Below are 26,563 nucleotides of genomic sequence, written 5' to 3' on the forward strand. Positions count from 1 at the left end.
GTTTTTATGAGCTTTTTACCTTATTTTTCGACGTGTCATATGCTGTTAAATGAATGCATATTAATTTCGGAACACCCTGTATTATAGTGCCCTTTAAGATGGACGTCACATATCAAAACAAAACATCAGATATTTATTTTTACAAATTTATTTACTTAATGAAAATTTCCAGGGAAAAGCGGCACTCAAATCACCGACCAGACAGCCCTCCCGATGCCAACCAAAGCGCGCAACAACATCACCACTACAAACGAAATTGGGTAACGAAATCAGTGAGAGAAGATGAGGGTGACAACTTTTTCCCTGGAGAGTCTGATTTTTTGCGACGGATATTTTTGAAATTTGGAGATGGAGAAAAAATGACTGCAGATGGACTTGGCAAACTTCTGAAAAGGCTGAATTTGATGCAGATTTTGTCGGAGAGATTGAAAATGCAGGGAGACGAGGATTTCTCGCACATGGATGTTCGAAAGGAAGCCAGAGAGGTGGATCAAAATGACACCGTAAGTGTTACTTGCAGATTGCTACCTAAGTCATACCGGAATGGTAAAATCTGCCATTCTTCCAGTGTTTGTGTTGATCAGGACTGTATTTATTGAATGTCTGTTCTTCAAAAACTTCAATTTATCAAAATTTTATATAGCTTAATTGCAATCTAACGATATTGGTTTTGGTCACAGTTACGCCAGTTTTAAACATTCATATTATCTATATGGCCCCATTCTGAGTTAGATATTATAGATATTAGTTTATTTTTAGCTCATTGGGCAAATATCTGGTTTTAAGAACCAGGTTTATAGATAATGATAACATTGTCGTTTTATTACAAATTATATATAGATAATGCGTTAAATGAATATAAAGGTACTCTTGTTAGATTTTACGGTTTAAGCATTTGTTAATTTTGATGCTAATAGTTGAATTTTTTGATAACCTCGTCATATACACGTGTTATTTTTTTATGTAAATCATATTTCGTAACTTCCTAGTAATTCAGATTCCTGTAAGTATCATATTGATAAAAGTTACAGTCAGCGATTAAATAACCTAATTACATTAGTACGATACAGCAGTAAATAATCTTTTTGAGAGATTTTACTTTTAAAATATGCGATACATACGGTCTTGTAATACCTCCAATTTCATGACTGCAATAATGATGTAACTTTAACAATAACCTTTTGTTTCGTTTACAATAGGAACAGCTCTGTTTATAAGCAAGTGCTGAGCTGAATAAAAACCCAACGATGAATATGAAAGAACTCATCTATTCAGACTAAAGTTTTTGCAAACAAAGAATGTTGTCGAAACTACACCGCAGTATTAATCGTCGATAAAGTTAAATTTGCGTTCTTTGCAAGACTATAAAATGCCAATTGATCTATTTCTTCTCATAGAACAATTCGTTAAAAAAAGTATTCGGCACCAAACCCTGTTAAATTAATATGACATCAAGAATAAAAAATTTCTGGAAAACACGTTCTTTTTTTCTTCAAATACAAGGTTTTGTTAGGATTTTTCTTTCCCTGAACTTATAGAACAATAAAAAGTAGTAGAGTAGTGTCAAGCAATTAAGAAATATACTTTCTATTTCCTTTCAGTGCTTTAACAAGGAGACAATCATAGCCCTGCAACAATCCACCGAAAGTCAACCACTAAATCACAGCACCTTTTCCGAAGTATGTCCTCTTCTGGTCTACAGTTTGCTCTCTGAAACTTGCTCAATAAAAGAAAAAGGCGAATTTGAGGTGTCGGCATCACAGTTTTCGGGTGTGGGTGCGAAAATATGGATGTATTCCAGTCTAGCTGTGCTACTTATCAGCGTTTGCGGAGTAGGAGCCTTGGTCATAATCCCGTTGATGCAGAAAAGGTTTTACAAGCCCTTGATCCAGTTTTTGGTAGCTTTAGCTGTAGGTAAGTCCTTATGTAAATATTTAAATACTGATTTTTTATCTTTTTTTGTTGTCTTCGTTACATCAGTTTCTTTAAAGGAATTGTTTTTTCAAAGGTACTCTGGCCGGTGACGCCTTACTTCATCTTCTTCCTCATGCCATGAGTGAAAATCACAGCTCGGTTCGTCACGACCCGATGGAAGATCACGATCCCCATATAGAAAACACGTGGAAGGGTTTGGTGGCCATGATGGGACTGACCTTTTTCTTCGTTATGGAAAGACTGATTTTCGTTGCTGGGAAGTGGAGGAAAAATAAACAGAAACATAAGACTGATACAGTAAGTGTATTGTTTTTGTTAATTTAGACTATTATTTTGTTACGTTTCTTAAAAAGGAGATGCATGTCGAACATGGTAAAATACTTCAATGGAAGAAATCTAAATATATACTCGTGTAATTTTTGGGACAAATTTAAGCTTGTTAATGTTTCACGAAACTGCGTAGGTGTTTGGAAAAAAAATAGCGAATAATTGAAAAATTATTCATATTATAGGTCAAGTTATGGTCTGGTTACTGTCAGGTCCCATATTGTAATGTATTTATATTATCTATTTGCATTAGCGGGCACAGTAAAGTCACTGTCAAACAATGCAAAATGAATGGTCAGTCTAATATTGTGATTTCCTTAGCTAGTTTTCTGTGCTTTTCAACTTTGATCTGACGAAACTAAATAATAGACCTAATAACATCTTCAGTGTAAGTTTAGCTTGTCATATTCCGGTGGAGTTCAAATTAAAGCGGTACGACGTTGTACAGCATGCCCGCGCAATATGTTACATTCCTATACCGTTCTTCGTAAGGATTAACTAATCTAGAAAAATGACATCCTATTGGCGTCCCGGGTCTCTCCTTAAAAATGGTTACTATTCACCGAGCCAAATCTTTTATTCCTCACTTAAGACGACCATATATTTGATCTACTATTCACTACTATTTGACATATATTGAAACTAATACCTGTAGTTCCTCGCCCACTGTAAGTCTTCTGTTAATTGTGGAAGTAGAAATAGTGCTCTGTGACATACCTCGAAAATTAACTCTAAAAACAGATTTCATGATTGTGTGTCAATTGCTCTAGATATCTATCCTTTTTTTGAATCGGAAGCGTAGTTGTCTGTTATGAAGCATTTTTCTTCAGAACTGACTTCTCTAATCTTTTTTCAGGTAATAAATCAATTTCGTTCATATTTTTCAAGATTAAGACTATTCGTTATAATTATCTTTAAATTTTGATGGCGCTATAATGTCGAATAATCAATTATCCCTCAAAGTGTATTAAATGCATTAATCTCGTCTTATAATACATTTTTCAGGAGAATTCGTTTGAATGTATTAGAAGAGGTTTATTTAATATAAATTATTATATTGCCTAAGATAATATAGAGCCTGATGTATGATTATCATCCACTTAGTTCCGTAAATTTGTAGGATGTTGTTGTTAAAAAATCACGAAGGTATTTATAAAAAAAAATTCCATTGATTGTCACTGCGAGAGTAGAAAAGAGGAAAATATAAATTTTCAATCATTTTCATACTTAGCTGATGACATTTAACTTAAATATTGACTTAAACGATAAATAATAGATAATTAAATATTTTTCTACCCTCTCGCTGCTCAGTGACGTCACTTTAACCAAAGCAATGTTACATGATACTTTCACAGACATTTTGGTGACACTGGCACTAACAGTATTATTAAACACATCTAAAGTGTGTCATATAGGTGACTTTCTAAATGCTAATGTGATACAATGCTTCTGGGTAGCTTTTTCAAGTTCACGAATTTCACCTCGAAATTCTAAAATACTCTCAATAAATAAAAATGTTTGATGCAAAATGTGAAATTTCAAAGTAGGATAAAGATGTATACAATTAGTAAATGGTGTATATTTGCGCCATTCAATAGTGCTGTTCAAAATGTGGAGAACTCTGGGAGTAATCTCACTATCAAAAATTGAAAAATATTGTCACCGTTTTTTTATTTCTTATTTCTAAACGCTTCCTCTTTTTGCAGCACACTCATGTACAAATTTACGATGACGAAGGTGAGAGACGGAACTCGACTCAGTGTATGGACAAGTATAATGACTCTCCCTTCTGCTACAAAGACATTCTTCCCGATCGAAGTAAGTATGCATCGTAAAATTATCTTTAAGTAACCAAGCGGCTTTTAAAAGTGACTACTCTTTTAACGAATATACCAACTTATTGAGCATTTTCAGCAAAAACATACTGATATTTTTGCTTACTTTCAACCGTGAAACCGTTGGCAATTTTTGCTGCTGATGGGCTTTCGCTCTGTTTGCAAATATGTTTAAGGAACGTTTGCTATTTATTGTAGAATATTTGAAATTTGCTGATTTTGATAAAAACTATCGCAATCAGCTAAATATAACGACTTTAAAATGCGTTTTAAACATAAGCAGTGTAAGTCATAGCTATGATGTTCTACATAGAGGTGTTCTAATATTTAAACAAAGGAGTGTACATTATTCTAATCATAAATTACTACTATTAGTACAGTATTCTATTATTTTAACTTAGCCTATAGAATAAACATCACTCAACTAGGTAGATAGGAAAATCAAAGGGAATTGGTTTATTGTAATACTTTTGGCAAAAAAAAACTTCACACAGTTTCAGATAGAGGTCGATTTTCGAAATGGCTGTGGATGTAGGTGTACCTTTAAAATCCTGTTTTCCATCGTTTAGGTAACGTAAGTTAATGTTTCATTGTTTATTTAAGTTTGCATTGCCTGTTTCGCGGAATTTATAGCTATTTTTCACAAAAAATTATCGATGGATTTTGAAGGGCATTACACCATTGAACGTAGTTTTGACAGACCTTTAATTTGAAGTGTCACATGACCCCTCGAGCCATTTAAAATTTTTAAGAAGATTGTGATGAGCATAAGGGTAAAGTGTGGGGGTGGAATTTTATATAAGAATTCGTTCCCTTCATAGACTATTTTTACGTATTTTGAGAATTTTCCCAAAAGTCATTATTTTTCAAAATTAAGGAGAAATGGGGGGTCAAGTTTTCGTTGGATGACCCTGTATAAGCATCAAATTGTACGTATTGTTGGAGCTTCAAACAAGTTTAGGGCGCTTAAGCAAAGGCATAAGGCTTGTCTTTTTCAATGTTTCCATTGGGATTTGTATACAGAGTGTCGAAGGAAAAATTGGCCACTTTGAATATCTTTTCTGCTTTTTGTTAAAAAAAAAAACGTTAAATCACGTCAACTTTGATAGAGGGAGACATCATTTGATGAAAAAGTTATTTTCAAAATGTTATTCCTCTACCCCTGAGAACTAAACCTTTGAAATTTTCAAATTGGAAGAGGGGTTGTGTTATATCTTATTAGAAAAGTAATTTTGTTGTTTACATGGTTGAGCTTTTATTTTTTATTTTTGTACGTTAGTCTTGTAGAAATTAAACAAAAATCAAATAACTTGATTTTAACCATGAATGTTATTGTAATAAATGCTGAAAGTGTTAGACTCAAAACGTTTCGACGTCTCAAATATATCAATAATAATGACATTTCTAACATTCCATTTAAAATTGATAAACCCTAATTTTCTTATAGGAAAAATTTATTGATATATTTTTTTTGAATTAATGGTTTTACTACTTCGTTGCAAGACATCATTTTGCAGTTCGTTCAATTTTTAATTTGACTATAATGGTTTACCCGTTACAAGAGAGATTCGAGACTATGAGTGTGTATTACAAAAATAATAATTTTGCAAGAGCGGCAACTCGTGTCTTCAATTTAAATCTTCCTGACAAAGTAGGCTGTCACCCTTATGTATCTAAGTTGCTAATGAAATTCAATGAAACTGGTTCCGTCTAAAAGAAAAAACACGAAGTTGACTACTCGATGAAAGGTGAAGTTCAAATCACGGTTCTGAGATATGTTCAAATGGACAACAGAACTTCTGTATGAAGGAATGCTGAGAAACCCGGCATTTCAAAAAAATACTGTTCATAGAATTTCAAAACAAGTATTTGTAAAATTCCATCCTTATGTCATAAAACTAGTACAAAAATTAAATGAGCATGATTTCGACCATCGATTAAAATTCCGTAAATCCTTTAGTAACATGTTACATTTAAACAAACATTTGTTGTATAATACAACATTTTCTGATGAATTTGTTTGTTCTCTTTAAATGGTGAAGTCACTGTCGTTATTGGAGTCAATTCCCATTTGTTCCCAGGGACCCATAGTAGTTAACAACCTCAAAAATTGAACGTTTGGGCAGAAATTTTGGGTGATTTCATTATTAAATTATTTTTCATTCCTGGAAACTTAAAAGGAAAAAACTTTCTACAAGACGCCATATTTTCCAGGATAACTGAAATACTTGAACAAGTTTCTCGCCTCTTAAAACAAGAATTAGTTTTTCAATAGGATCGAAACTACAATACTGCTGTCTGACAATTTTTAGATGAAGAATTTCCTAGAAGATGGATTTGCCGAAGAGGTCCAGTGGTCCATGAGATTCCTTGACTTTAGTCCCCTGGATTTTTTTTTACGGGAACATTTAAAGAACAGAATCTAAGATACACATTCTGATTTTCTTGATGAATTACGTACCCAAATCGTCGAAGAGTACAGATCAATAACACCAGAAATATTAGAAGTATTGAGGATTAGCTGTACATATGCATAGAAGTCAATGGAGGTCACTTTCTACATTTCTTATGATAAAATTAATAAAATATCAGTAAAAATTTTTAAAATCAAGCTATGTGATTTTTGTTTAATTTCTACAAGATCGACATATAAAAATAAAAAATAAAAGTTCGACCATGTAGAGAATAAAATTCCTTTCGAACTAGGTATAACACAACCCCTCTTCCAATTTGAAAATTTCAAAGAAGTGGTTTCTAAGGGTAGAGAGATGACATTTCAAAAACAACTTTTTCATCAAATGATGTCTCCCTTTTTATCAAAGTTGATGTGTTTTAGAATTTCTTTAACAAACAACAGAAAAGATATTCAGAGTAGATACTTTTCCCTGGAAGATCCTGTGTGTATTAGATATCGCATGCCGAAACACAACGATGACTCCTTATACAAAGAAACACAAAATGAGAATAGCAGTAGCTCTAAGTACGAAATGGAATCACAAGATGACGATTAATAAAATAATAAAATAAATTATGCGAAATCGTGATTATGATTAGGATGATTTATGTCGGTTAATTAACCGGATTGGACAATCAGTTGAGGTAACAAATGTAGTGTTCACGATGCCATGTTCAAAATAGGAATCAAAATAAGATAATTGAAATGAACGCATTTTTTTTAAGGTCACCTATTTCGTTCGTTCCTTTTATATAGAACGCCATAGTCAGAGCAAATAATCGCAGATACAACCGATATTTGTGGACTTTGATAGTTTTTGCCTGAAACTTTAAAATATTTTCATCTAAGGTATCTACTATCATTGTTAATATTACAGATTCAAAAACTGACCTACAATTAAAACACTCTCGTTCACTACCGTTTGAAAAGCTAGACACTCACCAACCGGATGGAGATACCATTTCAACCCCTTGCATAGAAGAGAAAATGCTTACACGCGATCATGAAGATATTAGAGTTATCGTCCGGGAACATGTGACGGATCACCATGGACATTCCCATAAACATGGGCATGTGCATTCTGCTCCTCAGGTAAGAAGAAATTAGATTATGTTCAGATTAAGTTATGCACTAAGATTAAACTTTAACATGATTAATATTGGTCAAACAAAAAATTTAAATTACCTAATCGTTAGAAGCAGTTGAAGCCAGTTTTTCTCATTGAAAAATTTTCTTTAGAATTATTCCTCAGTTGCCTGGATGGTAATCATGGGCGACGGATTGCACAATTTCACCGACGGAATGGCCATCGGTGCTGCTTTCGCCAGCGGTATTGCTGGAGGATTCTCTACAACTGTTGCCGTCTTTTGCCACGAGTTGCCTCATGAATTGGGAGATTTCGCAATGTTACTCAAGGCAGGAATGAGTATAAAACAGGCCTTATTCTACAATTTGTTGTCGAGTGGGTTATGCATTTTGGGAAACTTTGTTGGGCTGTACTTAGGTAAGCAGTTTTGATTGTTGTTGAAAGTTTATCATTTTAATTAAATGTATTTTTCTGCTGTTGCAAATTTATTTTCAAACTATTTGTGTTTTTTGGAAAAAACCAAGTTTTTTCAAAGTAATTTGTAAAATCTAATTTGAGTAGGTTTCAGACCTTAGTTATTATAAAAAATAAATTTAATGTCACAAGAACTGAAGAAGTGGCTAAGTGTAAACTTTAAAAAGTTGTGGCTGAAATTTGAGACCTGATACGAAACATAAGGCATTTTTTCGATCAACGGCGAAATCCTTTTTTCAATCTGTAATACGTACAACGTTTTGTTTTAATGTTTGATAGAGGCTTCCCGTTGAGCTGAATATCTTTCTTGTTGGTTATCTAACAAAAATCTTAACGAATCTGTCGAAACTTTTCAAATTAACACCCACACATTAGATATCAGTGTCTCAATTTCAAAATTTTGGATTGCTTATAACTCCGAAGATTGAATCTTTTTAGAACATTCAAACACCGTTTTAGCAGACTGGAGAGAGAACCAGTTTAATAGTGGCGCAAGTTTCTACGTATACCCCTAAGAGGGTTAGGTACTCTAACTCTAAAATTTTAAGTTGCAACACCTATTATGTGATACCTTATTTTAAAGGTCTTTGTAAATTGGGTGTAAAAAAACTAGTTCCAATTTAAAAAAATCAATTTTTGACAAGTGACATCATTTTTAATACAGAAATATCATATTTATAACATATATTGACAAAAACTGTTCAAAATGTTATATCAGCACAAGTTTTTTTTGTATTTTTCTCTTATCTTTTATGGTCACGTATTTTTTAAATAAAACTTAACTTATTTATTGCTAGTTTAATATTGGTATACTTGAGTATTGTTCTAACACAAGTGTTGCGTTAAAAACAATTTGCAAAAATGGTGTATCGATAGCCATCTGTAATTAGATGAAAATCTTTTACATCTCCAATTGAACGGTGTTCCAGTGCATTATGCCCTACAAACAAGACAAGAGCTAGGTCAATATTATCCAGGAAGATGGATTGCTCGCGGGGGAGCAATAGAGTGGCCACCGCGATCACTGGATTTAAAACTCCTCAATTTTTTTTGAGGCCACATCAGATCAGTTGTTTACAAAACGAAGTTTTGCAAGATTTACAGCATCGAATTATTCAAGTATATCAATTCATTGCCTTCGAAATATTTGGAAAAATAAGAGAAGTTGAATTCCAATTTTCTTTTTTTAATTTAAAAAAAGTGGTGAAAATTTTGAACAGTTTTTGTCAATATTTTTTAAATATAATATTTCCGAATTAAAAATGCGGTAACTTCTCATAAATTAGTTTTTTTTATTGAAATAATTTTTTTTATACGCAGTTTCCAAAGACCTTCCAAAAGAGGTATCACATCATACCCGTTGCAATTTAAAATTTTAGAGTTGAGGTAGCTACCTCCTTCAGGAGTACACGTAGAAATTTGTGACAACTATTAAACTGGTTTCCCGTCCTTTCGGCCGAAACGGTTTTTGAATGTTCTAAAAAAAATTAAATCTTCAGAATTATAAATAACTCAGAGTTTCAAAATTGAGACACTGTAGTAATTCAACAATAGAACAACTGAAAACAAACAATTAGAATAATAAAAATTCTTGTTTTAGGTAACACCGAATCGGCAAACCAGTGGGTATTCGCAGCTGCAGCGGGCACATTTATTTACATCGCTTTAGTAGATATGATACCGGAGCTGAGTTCGGCACACGATGACGAGGAAAATCTCATTCAGTACTTCTTACATTTGAGCGGCTTGTTAATTGGTGTCGGTATAATGACGTTAATAGCACTCTATGAGCACGATTTAAAAAATTTGTTTCATGAATCCGAATAGAACCGATTTCCGCAGAACTACTACGTTTGGGAGCGGTTTGTTAACGTACAACTAAGTGTTCACCGTTATCAGCTGCTTTTACGTGTAGGAAAGTAATTTAAGAGATAAACTTTGTTGCGTTTTTGAAACTCAATAACTCCCAATTTTTGTAACAAGCTAAAATAGAGGTTTTTTATGGACCAGAAAGAGTTGAAAAAGACGTCAAAATCCCATTAAGTGTGTCAGTTTTAAACAGGTGGCTTCGTTCTCGTCGACATCTGGATATCTAGAAGTTTACGATTATTGAAAACGTCTTCTGGACTAGCTAAAAAATGAAATTAAAAAAGCCATTGTTAACACTTAGATGGGTAGTAATGACGAAGTGATTCTTAATTTTACAATAATAATTAAACCATTATTTTCTGTTTCAAACACGAAATGAACTCGATTCTGAAAAAAAGAAAGACAATAATCCTCTAATCCTGTTTATTTTTAATTTTCTTATTTTTTACTTTATTGCTTATACATTACATATTCAGGACCGCTTAAACTTGATAACTCGAATTAATTAGTTTCTTTAGTCTTAGACTTTCTTTGTGTCTAGTCTAAGTCTAGAATTCCTTGTGTGCATACGAGTGGTATTTCTTAGAAGAAAGGGTATTTTTTATTAGTTATTTATTTTAAGAGTAAGCATATGTGTTATGTCTTGTTAGGTCGCAATAGGATTGTGGAGGTAATGTGCTTAAGGAAAAATAGAATGAAGTGAGGCGGCAATCAATCGGTTAATTATGAATATAATGTTTAAAAGAGGTAAGTCGTAAATCGTTGGTTGGTAAAGGTATATTCAATAATTGATTACTTATGTTAATATATTATTTCATATTCTTCGATATTTCCGCCCGCGAAACATGAATTTTTTTTAGATAGATTGTAATGGTGGATTCTCAAAACGCCATATTTTTGGAATCAGTCTTTGTGCAATCTCTTCTATTGTTGTTATATATTGTTTAACTTTTTGTCCGTTTAATAATTTCTATTTTCGTATTTCGAAAGTGTTTAGTTAATTTCAGTTTTTTGTCGATTAATACTCCCAACTATTTCACATCATTTTTTTGGTGTAATTGTTTATTTCTGCTTTAATTTGGTGATTTGAATTTAGAATTTGATTTTTGGAGGGTTTTGGTTTTAGGCTTCATTTATATTCATTGTGTTATTCGTTAATATATAAAATTTTTCTTTTCAGTCCTCAGGAATGTCATAACCCTGAAGATTTTTCCGATGGTTTGAAAAGCTTAACAGCCTATATTATAATTCTATATATACGCTAAAAATTAGTGAAGTATGTCCCAATTTCAACAGGGTGTGTGTAGATGATTGTTTAAGCATTTGTAGCCCGACTCCAGCATACCGATTATTATTTAAATGGAAATTGGATTACAATGAATAAATTGTATTTTAATGTGTGTAGTTATGTCACTGTATAGTTTCAAATTTGTGTTGGATTGCAACGTACCTGTCTTACTAGTAGTTTTACCAAACAAACAATCTTATAAATTTGCCACTATTTAACGGCGATATTTATAGTAACCGCATTCATCACTTCATCTATTCCTGATTTTCGAATCTCGAATATTGTATACATTAAACTAGAGATGATTTTTCCTTCTAAGCACAAAAATTCGCAAGCAAATTTTAAGTTTTACAATCTAAAAAGTTTATTCGTTAATTTTATTTAATAAGTCAGAAGGTATCGATATATATCATGTTTTCTACTTACAGTTTCAAAGTTCCTAATATTTTAAAACGTCCCAACTTCATAATGATGGTTACATTTTCATGCAGTATTGAAATGATTTTCAATTTAATATTGAGTCATGGTGAAATTATAATCAGATCCAATTTCAATTATGACATGATCCCATAAAGGCTTTAAAACCTTAAAATTCAAACCGGATTCAATCTCATTTTTCTTTGAATTTATAGAAAAATGGATACCAGAAAAATTCAATATTTCATGAAAACGTAGCAATGATGTTAGGTGTAACTCGCATGTCATGAATTTATTTATTTCTAATTAATGTTTTAAGCAAAAGGCAACCTGGTCGTACGGAAAGATATTAGTTGTAATAGTTTCAGAGGTTTTAGGTGATTTATTAACTAGTACAAGAATGGAGTAGTTTTCCGTAATCTAAATCTTCACAGGAGATTTGATGACTATAATCCAGATGAAAGTGGATGGATTCTTTATAAAACTTTGTTCTCGATGGTCAGTAACCTTTGAAGACTGATGTTCATATATTGAAAAAATGTATGGAACACAGTACTACTTTTTAACGCTCGTGTTCATTGTAAGTGAAATATTACTGGCAGGTTAAAATCAAAGTACTCATAGAATGCGAGCTAACTAAGGTCTGGAGTTTTTGTACAATAATAAATGTGTATATTCGAAGCCCGCCTGACTGTTTAAATTTTTTTTCTTATAATTTCAATTCGCATATGTACATATATAGCGATTTAATCTACTGTCATCTTTACATAGAGACATAGACAGTCCACTCTTAAATAACGAGAAAATATCAAGACACGAACGTTAGGTATAATATTTCATGGCAGCAGCTTAAGTCGGCAATAATGTATCTACGAAATATGAGCTAATAATTTTGCTAACAAAAATTTGTCATGTGGGCTTTAACAAAAATGTTACACTTATTTTAGATATATTAGTATGTAGTTTTTATGTAAATCTACTGTCCATTCGGCGGGCGAGTCTTATTACGATACAAGAATGTTTGAATTTTAAATTTTATAAAGGAAATGTATGTTTAGTTTTGTAACCAATAAATAACAGGTTTCTTAATTTTATCGAGTTTCATTATTAGTTTCGGTTAGACGGCATTCCAGAGGAACATTCTTTTCACGAGCATGAAGATCCTCCAGGGTGTCCAGGTCTCATCAGCTCAATTCCCCCCATTGTGTTCTTCGCCCCAATTATTTTTTCTTTGGAACATTTTACCAAAAAACCCTAGAATACTAACTTGTATTTTTTAGCATGTAAATTTTGTTTAATTATTTCTCATATTTCGTATTCTATTAAAAACCCTCCAAGAGGTATTTGTTTCTGCTTTAGATAACTTATTAGTTGGAGTTTTGACCAGCTCTGGCTCAGAGTTCTCAATCAATCCAGAGTGTCTGATTGGTTACCTCAAATGTTTCTCGGTAGAGTAATTTTAAACAATAGACGAGGAGGCACGTTCACCAAATCTTTCCCCATTAGATTATTATTTATGAAATATCTCATTTATAAATTTCTACCCATCGATATTAATGAATAGCAAAGAAGATTATCACAACAAAAGACGCAGCAATAAGCAGAACAGACGTTTTAAAATCAATGCAAAATTTAAGAACACGTAGAGAGCTATAATTAAAAATTGAGGGTGAATCCGAGCATTTCTTATAATTTTCTTTATCTATTTGTTTCTTATTTTGTTATTTCCAAGGCACTGTGCAAAAACGAGACTTTTGATATTTCTATCAAACTACAGTTTTTAAGTTTTAAATTAAAACGGCGTATTCTCGAACTCAACATTATGCAACATTTTCTCCGATTTAACCGACTTCGTATCTTTTATACTTATCGAGATCCCCATTGCTGGCCTCCAGCAACGACTACCGTGTATACTTCATTCCTCATGATAAAGGTTACTGTTCATGTTTAATGCAATATGCCCTGGATTGTTGTTAGGTACGTTTCTTTGACGAGTACAGAGTATTATATGTCCTATGTCATAAAGTCACTAGTTAGTTAAATAATTCTAATGAAGTTTTGCCTTAAAGCCAGTTTTATCCAGTATTTAAATAATTAGAAAATTCTATTAGAACTTTTTACTTTATTTGATTTCAAGGTTACCTATACTAAGTAAGTGACCATAAGTCATGGAGGCCTGCATTTTCATCAGCCAAAGCCGATAACAAAAATATTTCTACAAAACCTTCTATATGTCTGTATGAAAAGCTAATATTTGCTGATAAAACACTTATAGATTTTTAATGATGGTCCAATTTAAGTTTATCCCGCGCTGATAATCTAATCAAGCCTATTTATACACCGGGCGTTTGCTTTAGCGCGTCAACTACCTACACGAATAATCACTTTTACTCACTTTTGAATGTTCCAGTTTTCCTGTTGCATTAATATGAATTTGGCGACAAGAAATCAACCCTTGATACGTTGATGTTTACTCTCATCGACACCACGCTGGTTTTATTGATTTGTAGGAAACAAATGTTCCAAATGAAATAATGATGAGAAAATTGAATAGAGTCTCATTAGAGTTGCTCGTAAATATCTTTTTATAGATATCTATATCATATTTAGACACTTTCCTGCCCACATATTTAAACACTAATTATCCACAATTGCTGCTAGAGATTAGCATGTAACATATGTCTTTAAGGTGAGGTTTTCATGCGAATAAGGAAAACTCCTAATATCTGAACAGATCATATATGAATATCAGGATTGATAATTTACCGACACACCCTGTAAGTCTGCGCACTCGATAGGAGCTTTAACCTTATGAGCAAAGGATGAAGCGCATTCGAAACCGCGCGTTTTTACGTGAGAAAAGCTGCGAGCGTTATTTCAGAGAATAAATTTATCATCCATCTGATTAACCACACTATAACCGGAAAACTGCTAAACGTAAGTAATTAGCAAATCGGTTTTTGTCTTGCAGTGATCGCTGTCTTCTTCCAAGTATCGTTATTTAGTGAGGTGCAAGGAATTTTTTACGTAGCGGGGATAAGAAGTCCGTTCATGTAGGGTAGGTAGGTACCTAGAAATCATTGCGTATATAGGTACCTATTACACAATCTCGTATTATTGCTAAGACTGACATGACGTTAATAAATTGCCAATGATTAGAAATTGTTATCAATTGTCCCATTAAGGTGAAGCTGAAGCTATAAGCTTTCCTTATCAGGTCATCTGTTACCTATATACCAAACACGCAATACTTCGCATTTTTCGGGCTATCGGAAAACTCAGTTGTGTAGGTGAGAATTTTATTTCTCCTCAGGAAATAAGGATATAATTTTCATCGATCTATTGAAATTTCTCAGGAAAATGTCAAAGGTTCGATGTATAAAATATACAGGGTGTTTCATTTAAAGTAAGACAAACAATTTCAAATTAAAAAATGTTTCGAATAAGCATTGTTTGTTGTCAAGGGGGAACCTAACGCGCATAATAAAATTTTTATTCAAGGTCATTTGGAGGGCATTTCAAGGTTAACTATATTTTTTAAATAGAACACCAATTTTTTAAAGATTTTTAAAGAACTTAAAAAAATAAAAAAGCTTTTGCTAAGAAAGTTTTTTTGTAAAACCTCTTTTTACGGTGATATTAATTAAAAATTAAAGTGAACCATTTAAAATGAAATATGCTTTAAATTGTAAAAAATAATTAATAATTATTTAAAAATAAAACATAAAATCTTCTTACAAATCAAATGAATCATCAATCCATCACATTTTCAAAATATTAACTTTCCACATCGAGACATTTTTGAAATCTCATAAAAAATGATCTCGTAACGTTTCCAAGCATTTCTTCCATGATTGATTCACAAGTTGCTCTGATGTGGTTTTTAATATCGTTCGGAGTTGTTGGAACTTGAACGTACATTTTTTCCTGAAAATAGTTTCAAAGAAAAAACTATAACGGGGCCAAGTTTGGTGATCTGAGTGGCCAGTTCACCGGACCATTACGTCCGATTCATTTTTCCGAGAAGTTCTCGTTCAAAATTCTTCTTGCCACTCGAGAAAAATAAGCTAGACATTCATCATGTTGATACCATAACGCATTTGTTGCTCAAGACTAAGTTCTTCCAACAAAACCGACAGATCATTTAAAAGAAAAGTTTGATATTTATCCCCATTTAAGTTGCTTTAAGTAAAATGTGGTTCTGTTATTTTATTGCCGACAATACCACACCGGATAAGATCTTTGAAGTTCCACTTCTCGTACCCAGTGAGGATTTCAAAGAACCAATAGTGCATATTATGGCGACTTACTTGACCATGATTGGTGAACGAGGATTCGTCCGAAAAAAGCATATTAAAGGAAAAATTTCTCAGTTAATTGTAATTTTTTCCTTGCTCAATTACAAAATTGCATGCGGTGTTCAAAGTCGTCACTACTTAATTGTTGATGAAGAGAAAGATGATATGTAAGGAATTTGTTTAATTTTAAAATCCGATGGACACTGGTCACTGAAAGGCCCGAAGTTCTCGAGAATTGACGGCAACTAACAGGGATTAACAGCCACAACTGCTAAAATTACCCTTTGATTATTTTCATTGGTAGCCGTTCTACCCAAGATTTTCTTATTTTCCTCCACGTTACCACTTTCAAGAAATTTATTAAATATCCGATAAAAAGTTGCATAGCTAGCTAATCTTTGATCAGGGAACCTTTGCAAGTAAATTTCACGAGCTTCATCGACGTTTTGATGGTTTTGACCGTAAGCTAACACCAGTTGAATTTTCTTTTCTTTAGAAAAGTGTGCTATTTTAATTTTTGGTTCGAAATTTTTCACAAGAATCTAATGATGAAATTACTTAGAGTATCAATTTTATTTGAAAATTTCAAAGAAGCATCAGGTATTTATGTTTGTCAACACAAACACGAGTTAAAACAAATAAATTGTGTCTTTATTTTGTGTTCCAAGAAATGAATGAAAATACTTTGTTTCCATTTACCTTGAGACTTCAAAAATGTTTCGATGTGGAAGGTCAACATTTTGAAGATTTGATGGATAGATGATTCATTTGATTTATAAGATTTTGTTAAGTTTTATTTTAAATAAATTAGTAATTATTTTTTACAATTTAAAGCATATTTCATTATAAATGATTCACTTTAATTTTTGTTAATATCACCGTAAAAAGAGGTTTTAGAAAAAACTTTTTTAGCAAAAGTTTCTTATTTTTTTAAGCATTTAAAAATCTAAAAGAAAATGGGTGTTCTATTTAAAAAATATAGTTGACCTTGAAATGCCCTCCAAATGACCTTGAATAAAAATGTTATTATGTGCGTTAGGTTTCCCCTTTGACAACAAACAATGTTTATTCGAAACATTTTTTAATTTAAAAATTAGTTTTTGAGATAATTGCTTGTCTTACTTTAAATGAAAGACCCTGTATAATAATTAATCGTTTCGTGTTACCTTACTTCATTGCAATATTATGTATAGTGAGTTGAACACTGGAATGTCTACTTTATTATAATTTTTGTGTAATAACATTGCTGCAAAATTATGATTATTAAAATTTAATTCATTACTTTATAATTAATTAAATATTTTAATTATTTTTACTATACAGGACGTCCATTTAATAACCTCTCAGACTCCTATAAGTTTATTTATGATTTCATAAAAATATCAATTATGTAGATGTACAGAGTATTTCAATTTGGAATGTTTTGACAGGAAAAACCTATTTCCTAATTAGATAGAAGAAAACTGATATAGATTTCACAGGCTCGATTTTTGAGAAACGTTTAATGTCAAAAACCGTTTTTCGATATCGTCACAGTCCACTAAAATGTAAAAGGTTTTTCGATTTTTGGCTATTTTGAAAATTGCCAATAAATCTTTTATTTATCAAAATATTGGAATTGCGTAAAAACGTTATTATAGCGCTTTTTTGAGAAGAATCTAACGGAGTACTCAATTTTTTTTTACTGTTCACCGTTTTCCCTAAATTGCTAAAACTTCATTTTTTCAAATATAAATCTTACGTAGCGTTGGCTTAATAAAATAAACAATTTTAAACATTTTTTAACGGCATAAGCAACTTTAATATTTATTATGGGAAATGACAGAAATGCAACGTATTAATTGATTTGACATAAGTTGGCTATAAAAACTGCTGTCAAAAGCGTTAAAACCATATATGTGTAACAATGTATATAAAAAAGATATATAATATACAGGGTGTCTGGTGACTTGACAGCTATAGGTTAATGATGAGTTCCTTAAGAAATTTCAAGTCGAAAATGTCTAAATAACTTATGTCCGGAATCGCTGTGTTTCCAAGGTATAGTGTTTAATTTCTTTTTTTAAATATTCTTTAAATATTTCAAAAATGGTTTGGTATACGGACATGAAACTAGAGACACGCTATGGCGAGATAAAGTTACATGTTCTGGAGCAGGCGGAATATTTCCACCTACTCCAGTGATGTCCGTGTGGCCATTCAATGGGATGTTTTTAATGAAAAAAATGGTACGTTACTGACTTTTAATATAAATATGCTTTAAAAATAGTCCCTCAATTCTTAATAAAAAAGGCATCTTAGTATTTTGTTACTGAAGAAGCCGTTTTCAAGATAAAAAATATTTTCTTATTAATGTGCCTACGAAAAAACCGCTATAAGTTTTCAAATGCGATTGAAAAAAAATCTTTAGGAGAAATTTATTTAATTTTCTTTTAGTAGAGGTAGAGGACATGAAGACAAATATACATAAAACATACCTCATCGCAAAATAATACTGTTTTTCCAAAATATGGTTCCATTAAATTCAAAGCCATTTACACATGTAGAAACGTTTCTATGCATCATAATGCTACACCATAGTCAACTCACTTGTATTGGAATTGTATTGGAACTTGTATATGGAAACTCAATGTTTTAAATTTAAAAAAAAAACTCATTAGTTTTAAATAAATAAAGCAGTTCTTGATATTTAAGTATAAGTTTGCCCATAAATAACCGTTAATTTTTTATCATTAATTTGCAAATGTATTTCATTAGACAAAAAATATTTTTCTTCATGTCCTCTATCTCTGCTAAAAGAAACTTGAATTAATTTCTGCTAACGAATTAAAAAAAAATGCACTTGGAAACCTATACTAGTTTTTTAATAAGCACAGGAATGAGAAATTATGTTTTATATTGAAAACGGCTACTTAAGTCACATATTTTCATTAAAAACTTTCCATTTTATGGTCGCACAGACGCCATTGGTGTAGATGGAAATATTCTACCTACTCCAGAACATGAACCTTTATTTCGCCATAACGTGTCCCTAGTTTTATGTCGGTATCCCAAACCGTTTTTAAAATATTTAAAAGAAGGAATTAAACTCTCTATATCCTAGAAACGAAGCGATTTCGTACCTAACTTATTCCATCTAAACATTTGTTTTAATGAGCTTTACATTCCCTGAAAGTTTGTCGGTATGTTTATAAAACACCCTATATTTTTAATAATAGTGAAGAAATGTTTTGAACATTTTACAAGGTTCTATCCAATACTTTTATTTTTAACTCTTTGGGATCACCTATTTTTATTAATCCTTTCCTGGCCTGTCCTTTCTCAACAGCTCACAGCCCCGACACATCCGAATTATTATAGATACTAAAGAGGAGTCGGCAATACATTTGGGACCTAGTGGGAGTCCTCCTCAGGTCATTGCGGACATGTAGACTTTCTGCGAATGAGAACAGCCTGGTCTGCAAACACTGCAGTGCGGGAGGGAAATTTTTCATATCACTACCTAAGAGTGTGCAGTAGATGGCCATGTTTTAAGCTCAGGGTTTATGGAGCCGCCTTTTTCTTCTTAGAAGAACATCAGACTCTTGAATAGAATAGGATAATCTCTTTCCTTTCATAAAGAGGACGGGTCGTTTTTATAGAGAGAGATAGGGCCATCATCGAACGAAAAGAGCCCCTAAAGGCCTACCTATTCACCTCTTGCTTTACTACCACTACTATTCCCTGAACAAATTATAAAGCGGCTCAGTGTTCGTTCAACTTTGTTTCAACAAGACCTACGTTTTGATATAAATGACGTAAGAGTTTTCTTAATTGGTAGATTAATGGAGGCAACAGAATGACCACCTAAATCTCCCGATCTAAATCCTATAGTTTATTTCCGATCGAGTCATTTGAAAAATAAAGTGTTTCTTGCCACACCCAAAACATATGGATGAACTAAAAACAAAATTTGGGCCGAATATGAACATATAACTCCAGTTATACTTCAAAATGTAATCGCTAAATTAATGCAACTTGGGCCGTTTTCAAGTTATTCGCGGAAGCAATTTCTTCTTGTTCTTCTAATTAAGTAGGTAGTAACTTTATTATTTTAATTTTGCTTAAAGTTTGTAAATTAAGTATAAAAACTAACTGTAAAAATGTCAGTGTATTAACTTTACACAAAATCCTGCATACTTCCAATATGTTTTAAGATAAAGATCTATGTATAAAAATCTTAAAATTTTATACAAAACGTTATTTTTTTAATTAAATGACTCGTTTTCGGAATGTTTGGGTGGCCTAGAACTTTTTGATCATTGTGTATATGCGTTTTTTTGAAAAAAAAAATGTTATTCAACACATTAAACACATTCTATTAAAATATTTATAGTTCATATAATCTTCAACGTTTAAATTTAGGAACCTTCTGATGCACACATCTGCGGAAATATTACAATACTAACAAACAATCTCATAGAAGGCGTGCTTAAAGTTTATTTGCTTAGAACTGATGCGTTTTCCGTATTTTATTTACACATTCAAAAACTCACAAAAATACACACGACACGTGAATTGAATTATACAATTTGCGGTTTTGAGGTCAGTTTTTCGCAGAGAAATGATGATATACATCGACTACGAATACGCGGGAACTGTCACGTATACCTACAGTTTTGTTTTGGATGGGAGTATTGATTTTAATCCTCTAAAATATATACAGGAAAGATAATATTAAATAAGTTAAGTTTCGTTTTTAATTTTAAATGCTCGGGGATCCAAGTCATAAGATTATTGGAACTTTGAGACTACTTTCTTATTAAATTAAATGAACATTTATTTTACGTAAGACCTGTTTTAAGAAAGAAGAAATAAATCCATCCCCCAAGATTCCCTAATCACCTGGCTCAAATCTAAAGTGATGCTATTTTGAGGGGTTTATTTGAGCCACCAAAAAAACTTTTAATTTTGTTTTAGCTTAAAGCTTTCTGGATACAAAATAAAAGACCAGAAGTATAATAATAAAGTTAAGAAGTATATTATCAGTATTATAAACTAGTAAAGAAAACAGATTAAGTCAGAATGTCTTCCCACTGAAGAGCCGATTCCGCTTCATTTCTCCAATGAAACTACGTTTTTAATTTGAAAAAATAGGGTGGCGGCTGAAATCGCTATACTTTCTCCATTATTTGAAACTTTGAAAACATTTCAAATTATCATCCTATCACAAATTGCAAATATTTATGACTTATTATCTCCAGGAAAACTCCTATTTCCTAGGCAGCTTCGAATATAAATCAGCCAATAAAAAATAAAAACGTTCGGGACTCATTCCAATTCCACCTCGAATTTCCTTTAACGACAGTTTATGTATATTTTATTTAACGAGGTAAACAACATTTTTCTGGAAATATCAATTAATCTATTTTTATTTTATTTCCAGCATGTCTACTGAAATAGCTAAACTGCCAAAACCTCAACTGAGACACCTTCTACACAGTTCTATCAAAAGGAATCTTATTCTAGTGGGAATTAGCATATCTGTGGCTACCGTGTACATGAAATATGTACAAAACGATGGTAGAAAGCAAAAATATGCCGATTTTTACAAGTAAAATTTACTTATGCAGCTGTTTGACTGTCAATTAACGCGTACTGCTTTTTAGGACTTACGATATCGAGAAAGAATTTGAAATTATGAGGAAGAAGGGGCTCTTTGAATCTTGCCCAACCGACGATTGAGTGGGGTCTTCTGATTATTGTTAATTAATAGTGTTGCATTTTGTAATATAGTTTTAGAAGATTGAAGTAATCAATTTCTAATCAAGAGTGGTTTGCAGGAAGAGTGAAAAAATGGTCATAAATTGTCCCATAATTCGTCAATTCGTTACTAATCCACAATTTTAACACTGAATCTACTAAATAATTTTATATAATTTTAGCTGGAATATTACTAGACATTAACTTAAAATTTATTTTTATGGTAACAACTCAAAATTCTTAGTAGGTGTGTATTCCTCATCACAAACATACATAGTCACGAAAAATAAAGACCAGAAGCTGTCAAGATTGCCAGTTTGAGATAGCCGCAGTACACACAGTTATAAAAATGTTAATTGTAGATCTAAAAGATCTTCAAAATATCACACCGTATATAGTATTTGCCAACCTCAAAACTTTCATATAATCATATTATAGCTTAAGGTTTACTATAGGTATTATTTAAAACTCATTTTGAATATAAATCCCCTTTATTTTCAAACTTAATTTTAAACATTAGCCTCGTCAATACTTTATCAACCTTTATTTTTTATAACTTCTGCACATGACCGTGACATTTTTTAAGTAACTTTATTAGCTTTTCACTTAATATTAAACGCCATGCTCCTTACAAAATTCTCCACAAGCATTATTGAGATGATGGGCACTCGCTTCTTATCCTTCTGTCGAACTCATCCTACAATAACTCGATAGGATTGAGGTCAGGCGATTGTGGCGGCCACTCCATCACCTTAATTTTATTTTCCGTTTTTAATTAATTCAAATAAAATTTGCAAGGTTTGGAATTGTGTTTCGGATTGTTGTTCCGTTGAAACATAAATTTCTGCCTGGAAATACGACGTTCAGAGGGTAACATTTGCTTCTTTAAAATTTCCAAATATTGTTCTTTCTTCATTATTCCATCCATTACTCTTAAAATTAAAAAATACTGGGTTGGGCAAATACTTATAAACGGTAGTGTATATCACACATCATCACAACTACTCACAGAAATATTCAAAACGGCACACTTTTCAGTAATTTTTGAGATATCGTTCGGAATTGCCCTGGTTACTTTCATGAATAAAAAAGGTTCTGAAAGTCCATTTCTTCTAGGATTATTGACAAACACTCATTTTGAAAAAAATTCTCTTAATACCATACAAAATTGTTAATTTTGAACCTCACTGTATTTTGTAGTTATAGGTATTTCAAAAATCTCGTTGTAATGTTATTGTTCTTGGTCAATATTTCGGAATATTTAGCGGATTACTGTTTTTTATCAATAAAAAAAATGCAGAATATTTTAAAACAATTGCCATTTTTGACTGAGTTATCAGAACCACCGATTTTTCAAACTCCTGGTAATTTTACCAACAAAAGAACGATTAACTGTCTCAGCAGAGATCACTAAAAACTGAAAAGAGCTATCAACATTAAAATTAAAATTTGTTACCCCGTTAATATGGGTAAATTGATTTCCCACATAGTTCCGGGTTTTTCACTCAAATTCAGGTTTATGCTCGGTCACTTCCACTTGTGAAGGGGGAAGTGATTAGTTACATCTCTTTTACCTTTCAGTAGTCTCCCTACTGAGCTCTATTGGCCAGAACTTAGTCCTATCAATGAGATTATTAAAGTGGGAGATTGTGCCTATAATTTTCTCTAATTAGGGATTGTGTTTCTAATTTCGCTCCGAAAATTAGAGATTGTGTCGGTCCAGTCGATAAATTTTCCTTATTTCACGTACACTTTATGGTTTGTTATTACTCTGTGATATTACTACATAAAGTGATACTCTGTCGATTATTGTGGTTTTACTGTTCGTGGGGCAGGCAATCAAGGATACAAAAAAGTACAATAAAACGACGCAAAAAAATATAAATGTCAAGGTATTTCTATTTAACAATGTATATTTTATAGTCAACCTTTCCACAATCTACAATTAAGAACATTACAAGTCGAACTGTGTTCTACGCAAGGAAATTGGTCATTGCAAAGGTTTGAATCCGACCATACAGCGTACCACAAAACTTCAGCTCGTCGTGGACGTCCAATTCCCGTTATAATGGTTTTGGAACCTGGGCCAGTTTTAAAAACAGCAGCAACAAATAACAACCTCCCCGCCACGAGTAGCCTTGTTTCGGGCATACTCTGTATGCCAAAAAACGTACCAAATCAAGTAAGGCTTATAGTTAACAACTAAAATAATAATTTATTTAAAAAAACCTAGCAAATATACAGTTAAATATTAACTAAATGACCTTACTCAACAGACAGATATGTGTAATGTTCAAACATTAACATAATGTTTTAACTTTTTCGACTTACGTAAATCTACAGAATAATTATTTTACTTTTAAATTGCATTAATATTTCAGGTGACTATGATCGGATTCAGTGCAGTACCGAGATGAAGGCCCAATCGCGACGATATAAATTATAAATATAAACAAATTACATAAAGTACAAATATAATTAAGCTAAACAAAAACAAGTAACGTTATAACAACTTTGTACATAATTATGAGAATGGCCTTAATACCAGGATTTATGCATGATAAGGAGTTTGCGATGAGCGCGGAAAGTACCAGTAAAAATACAAAATTACTGAGCTGTTATTACATAGTAACTATGTAAAGACGCAATCGTCAAAAAAAAACAAAAACAAAATTGTATAAAGTTAAATTCTGTGGTACAAATGGCAAGGAATATGTTAAATATTTAATAAACATTCACGAACTTCGAGACGAGTTTTAAATTTGATTAAAAACGAAGACAAAATGGATATAGAATATACACTTTTAACACTTGTATAAGCATAGAAAGTACATTTTACACACTCTTCCGAGTGTAGAAAGTACACATTTTATGCTCATGTGGGTGTATAAATTTACACTGGAACGAGCGCATAAAGTCGGAATTTTTGTCCTCTTGTGTCGAGCAGTTCATCACAATACGCCTCAAAAAGTAGAGACATGCAAAAAGGGAATTTTAACAATATTTTGAATTTGAGTAGACAATATGTCTTATATAAAATTTTATATGTGACACTATCCGAGGTTGATTTGGTAATTTCCGCTCCTTACTTTTTTGCTAGACATTTCTGAGCTTATCAGTGGTTTTAAGAACTTTTCTACATTATTTCCTGTTGATTACCTTAAAAATGGAAACTATATATCACCCTGCCATAAGATTTCAACAACATATATTTTTTTGAGCAAATAAGGGTAATTAACACACACATTTACCGCACTAATTTACGAGCTGAAAGTACCATTTTCCACACACAAAACAATAGCGCGACAGTGACAGTTGATCGTTGGAAATTTGATATGTGTTAGATCAATATTTTTCCTACGAGCGCATGTTTGTTAACTTTATTGTCTTCTGCAAGTTTAATTAATTAGTATGCAGTAAAAAGATTTCAAGTTAGTCCAGATTAATTTTCAGAGCGTTACATTGCCCATGTGTGTTTGCCATTGTGTTTTGCGTGTGGTATCAATTTTTTTATATTAATTGTAAAAATTCTTATTACAATTCGTAAATGCCTACGGTAAAGCCGCTTTAATGTACGCTGGTAAGAAATAGTTATTTACTAAACAAATGCAGATAGCACTAGTTTCTCTCAAAAGCTCACAATTGTGTTGGATCAATTGAGGGCAGGGAAAAGCGTTTTCTGCATGTTACATACAACATTTTCTCTTTTTGAGTATCACTTTACGTTTTATCCAACAAAAATTTATAGGAAAAATGATATTTAGTTTTTATAAAATGACATTGACAGTTCTTTTTTCGCACTGATTGCCTAGAAATGATTGTGACTCTTGCTCACCACACAAAATGCTCATAGAAAAAATACTTTTTAAAACCTTGAGGAAAATATCGCTCTCCGGGATTGTTAGGAAAATGACTACATATACTACCTGTATAACCGTACCAAATTCTGCCGCGCGTCATTTGTTAAACTGTAATTAATAATAATGTATTTTGTATCTTATGATGTACTCGATCTGTTTTCCTTCAGACATAAGTGTGCGGTAAGGCCACTGTATCGCACAAATTAGCAGATATTTGAAAATTTTTCTGCACATGCAAAAATTACGTTCTAAAACTATGTAGCCTGAAACCCGAAGTAACTTGAGATGCTTGAGTGTTAACTCTGAAGGGGCGGAATAAATATGCTCGTAGAACAAATATTGAAGGTTTGTTTTAATTTGTGCGGGTAGTGCCTTACTGCATCCGATTGTCGGACTTCTATCAGCATGCGGTAAAGTATCGCTTTCCGTATTTGTTAGGTAAATAATTATATTTTTTTTACTGGCCAATAGAGAGTTTGATAAAATTTGATAAACTCATGGGTCAGTTAAAAGTAGCGTTTTATTATTACGAAGAAGTTGATAAAGTTTTCGGACGAAATTTTATGATCGATATTTGAATGTCAGATTTAGTAGACAAAAATACAGTAAAATGAAACAGGCTTATTTGGAATTGATTCACAGTAGTCATAATTATAATAATCCGCGCATGATACTCGTCAGAAAGTCCATATTTGTCCATATTCTGAGAAAATAAAAATTACCTATTATGTAACAGAATTGCCTTACTTACCTTATTTGGTTTGTAAAACTAAAATTTTCCATTTTTTATAATAATTATTAAAGAAACACCATTCTCAATTATACTCAAACACAAAATCCTTAACCTACGCACTACCTGGTACTCATCTGACTACAACGCCCCTTACGTAAAACACGATTAGACAAAAAAGAAAAGATACTTAAAATTAATATAATGTATAATATATTATTATGCAAAGTATAGCTCCGTATGTAA

General features: G+C 32.0%; 2 protein-coding genes across 4 annotated transcripts in view; both read left to right on the forward strand.

Annotated features, from left to right (window-relative positions):
- The window catches only part of foi (fear-of-intimacy), a 30,070-nt gene extending 17,294 nt beyond the window's left edge, over positions 1-12,776 (forward strand). For both annotated transcript variants that reach the window (XM_066397448.1, XM_066397449.1), the window contains exons 3-9: positions 173-503; positions 1,602-1,914; positions 2,009-2,232; positions 3,969-4,080; positions 7,430-7,644; positions 7,792-8,056; positions 9,714-12,776. In XM_066397448.1, coding sequence (XP_066253545.1) covers positions 173-503; positions 1,602-1,914; positions 2,009-2,232; positions 3,969-4,080; positions 7,430-7,644; positions 7,792-8,056; positions 9,714-9,940 — 1,687 coding nt within the window. In that variant the 3' untranslated portion in view covers positions 9,941-12,776. The remainder of the gene's footprint in view (positions 1-172; positions 504-1,601; positions 1,915-2,008; positions 2,233-3,968; positions 4,081-7,429; positions 7,645-7,791; positions 8,057-9,713) is intronic.
- Positions 12,777-14,464: 1,688 nt separating this feature from the next.
- On the forward strand, positions 14,465-23,042 carry LOC136413696 (cytochrome c oxidase subunit 6C-like). 2 transcript variants are annotated; one of them, XM_066397380.1, is made up of 3 exons: positions 14,465-14,740; positions 21,411-21,578; positions 21,634-23,042. In XM_066397380.1, the coding sequence occupies exons 2-3, from the start codon at positions 21,412-21,414 to the stop codon at positions 21,707-21,709; spliced, it is 243 nt and encodes an 80-aa protein (XP_066253477.1). In that variant the 5' UTR covers positions 14,465-14,740; position 21,411; the 3' UTR covers positions 21,710-23,042. The 2 variants fall into 2 exon arrangements, with proteins under 2 accessions (XP_066253477.1, XP_066253476.1); XM_066397379.1 differs by having other exon boundaries at positions 14,469-14,624.
- Positions 23,043-26,563: the final 3,521 nt, after the last annotated feature.

Source organism: Euwallacea similis, chromosome 15, assembly GCF_039881205.1.
Source record: "Euwallacea similis isolate ESF13 chromosome 15, ESF131.1, whole genome shotgun sequence".
NCBI classification, from domain to species: domain Eukaryota; kingdom Metazoa; phylum Arthropoda; class Insecta; order Coleoptera; family Curculionidae; genus Euwallacea; species Euwallacea similis.

Bases quoted from the DNA above. Each gene is read 5' to 3' on its own strand.
- LOC136413696 (XM_066397380.1), top strand. From the start codon at position 21,412: ATGTCTACTGAAATAGCTAAACTGCCAAAACCTCAACTGAGACACCTT. The intron at 21,579-21,633 runs GTAAAATTTACT...ACTGCTTTTTAG, and splicing joins AAATATGCCGATTTTTACAA to GACTTACGATATCGAGAAAG.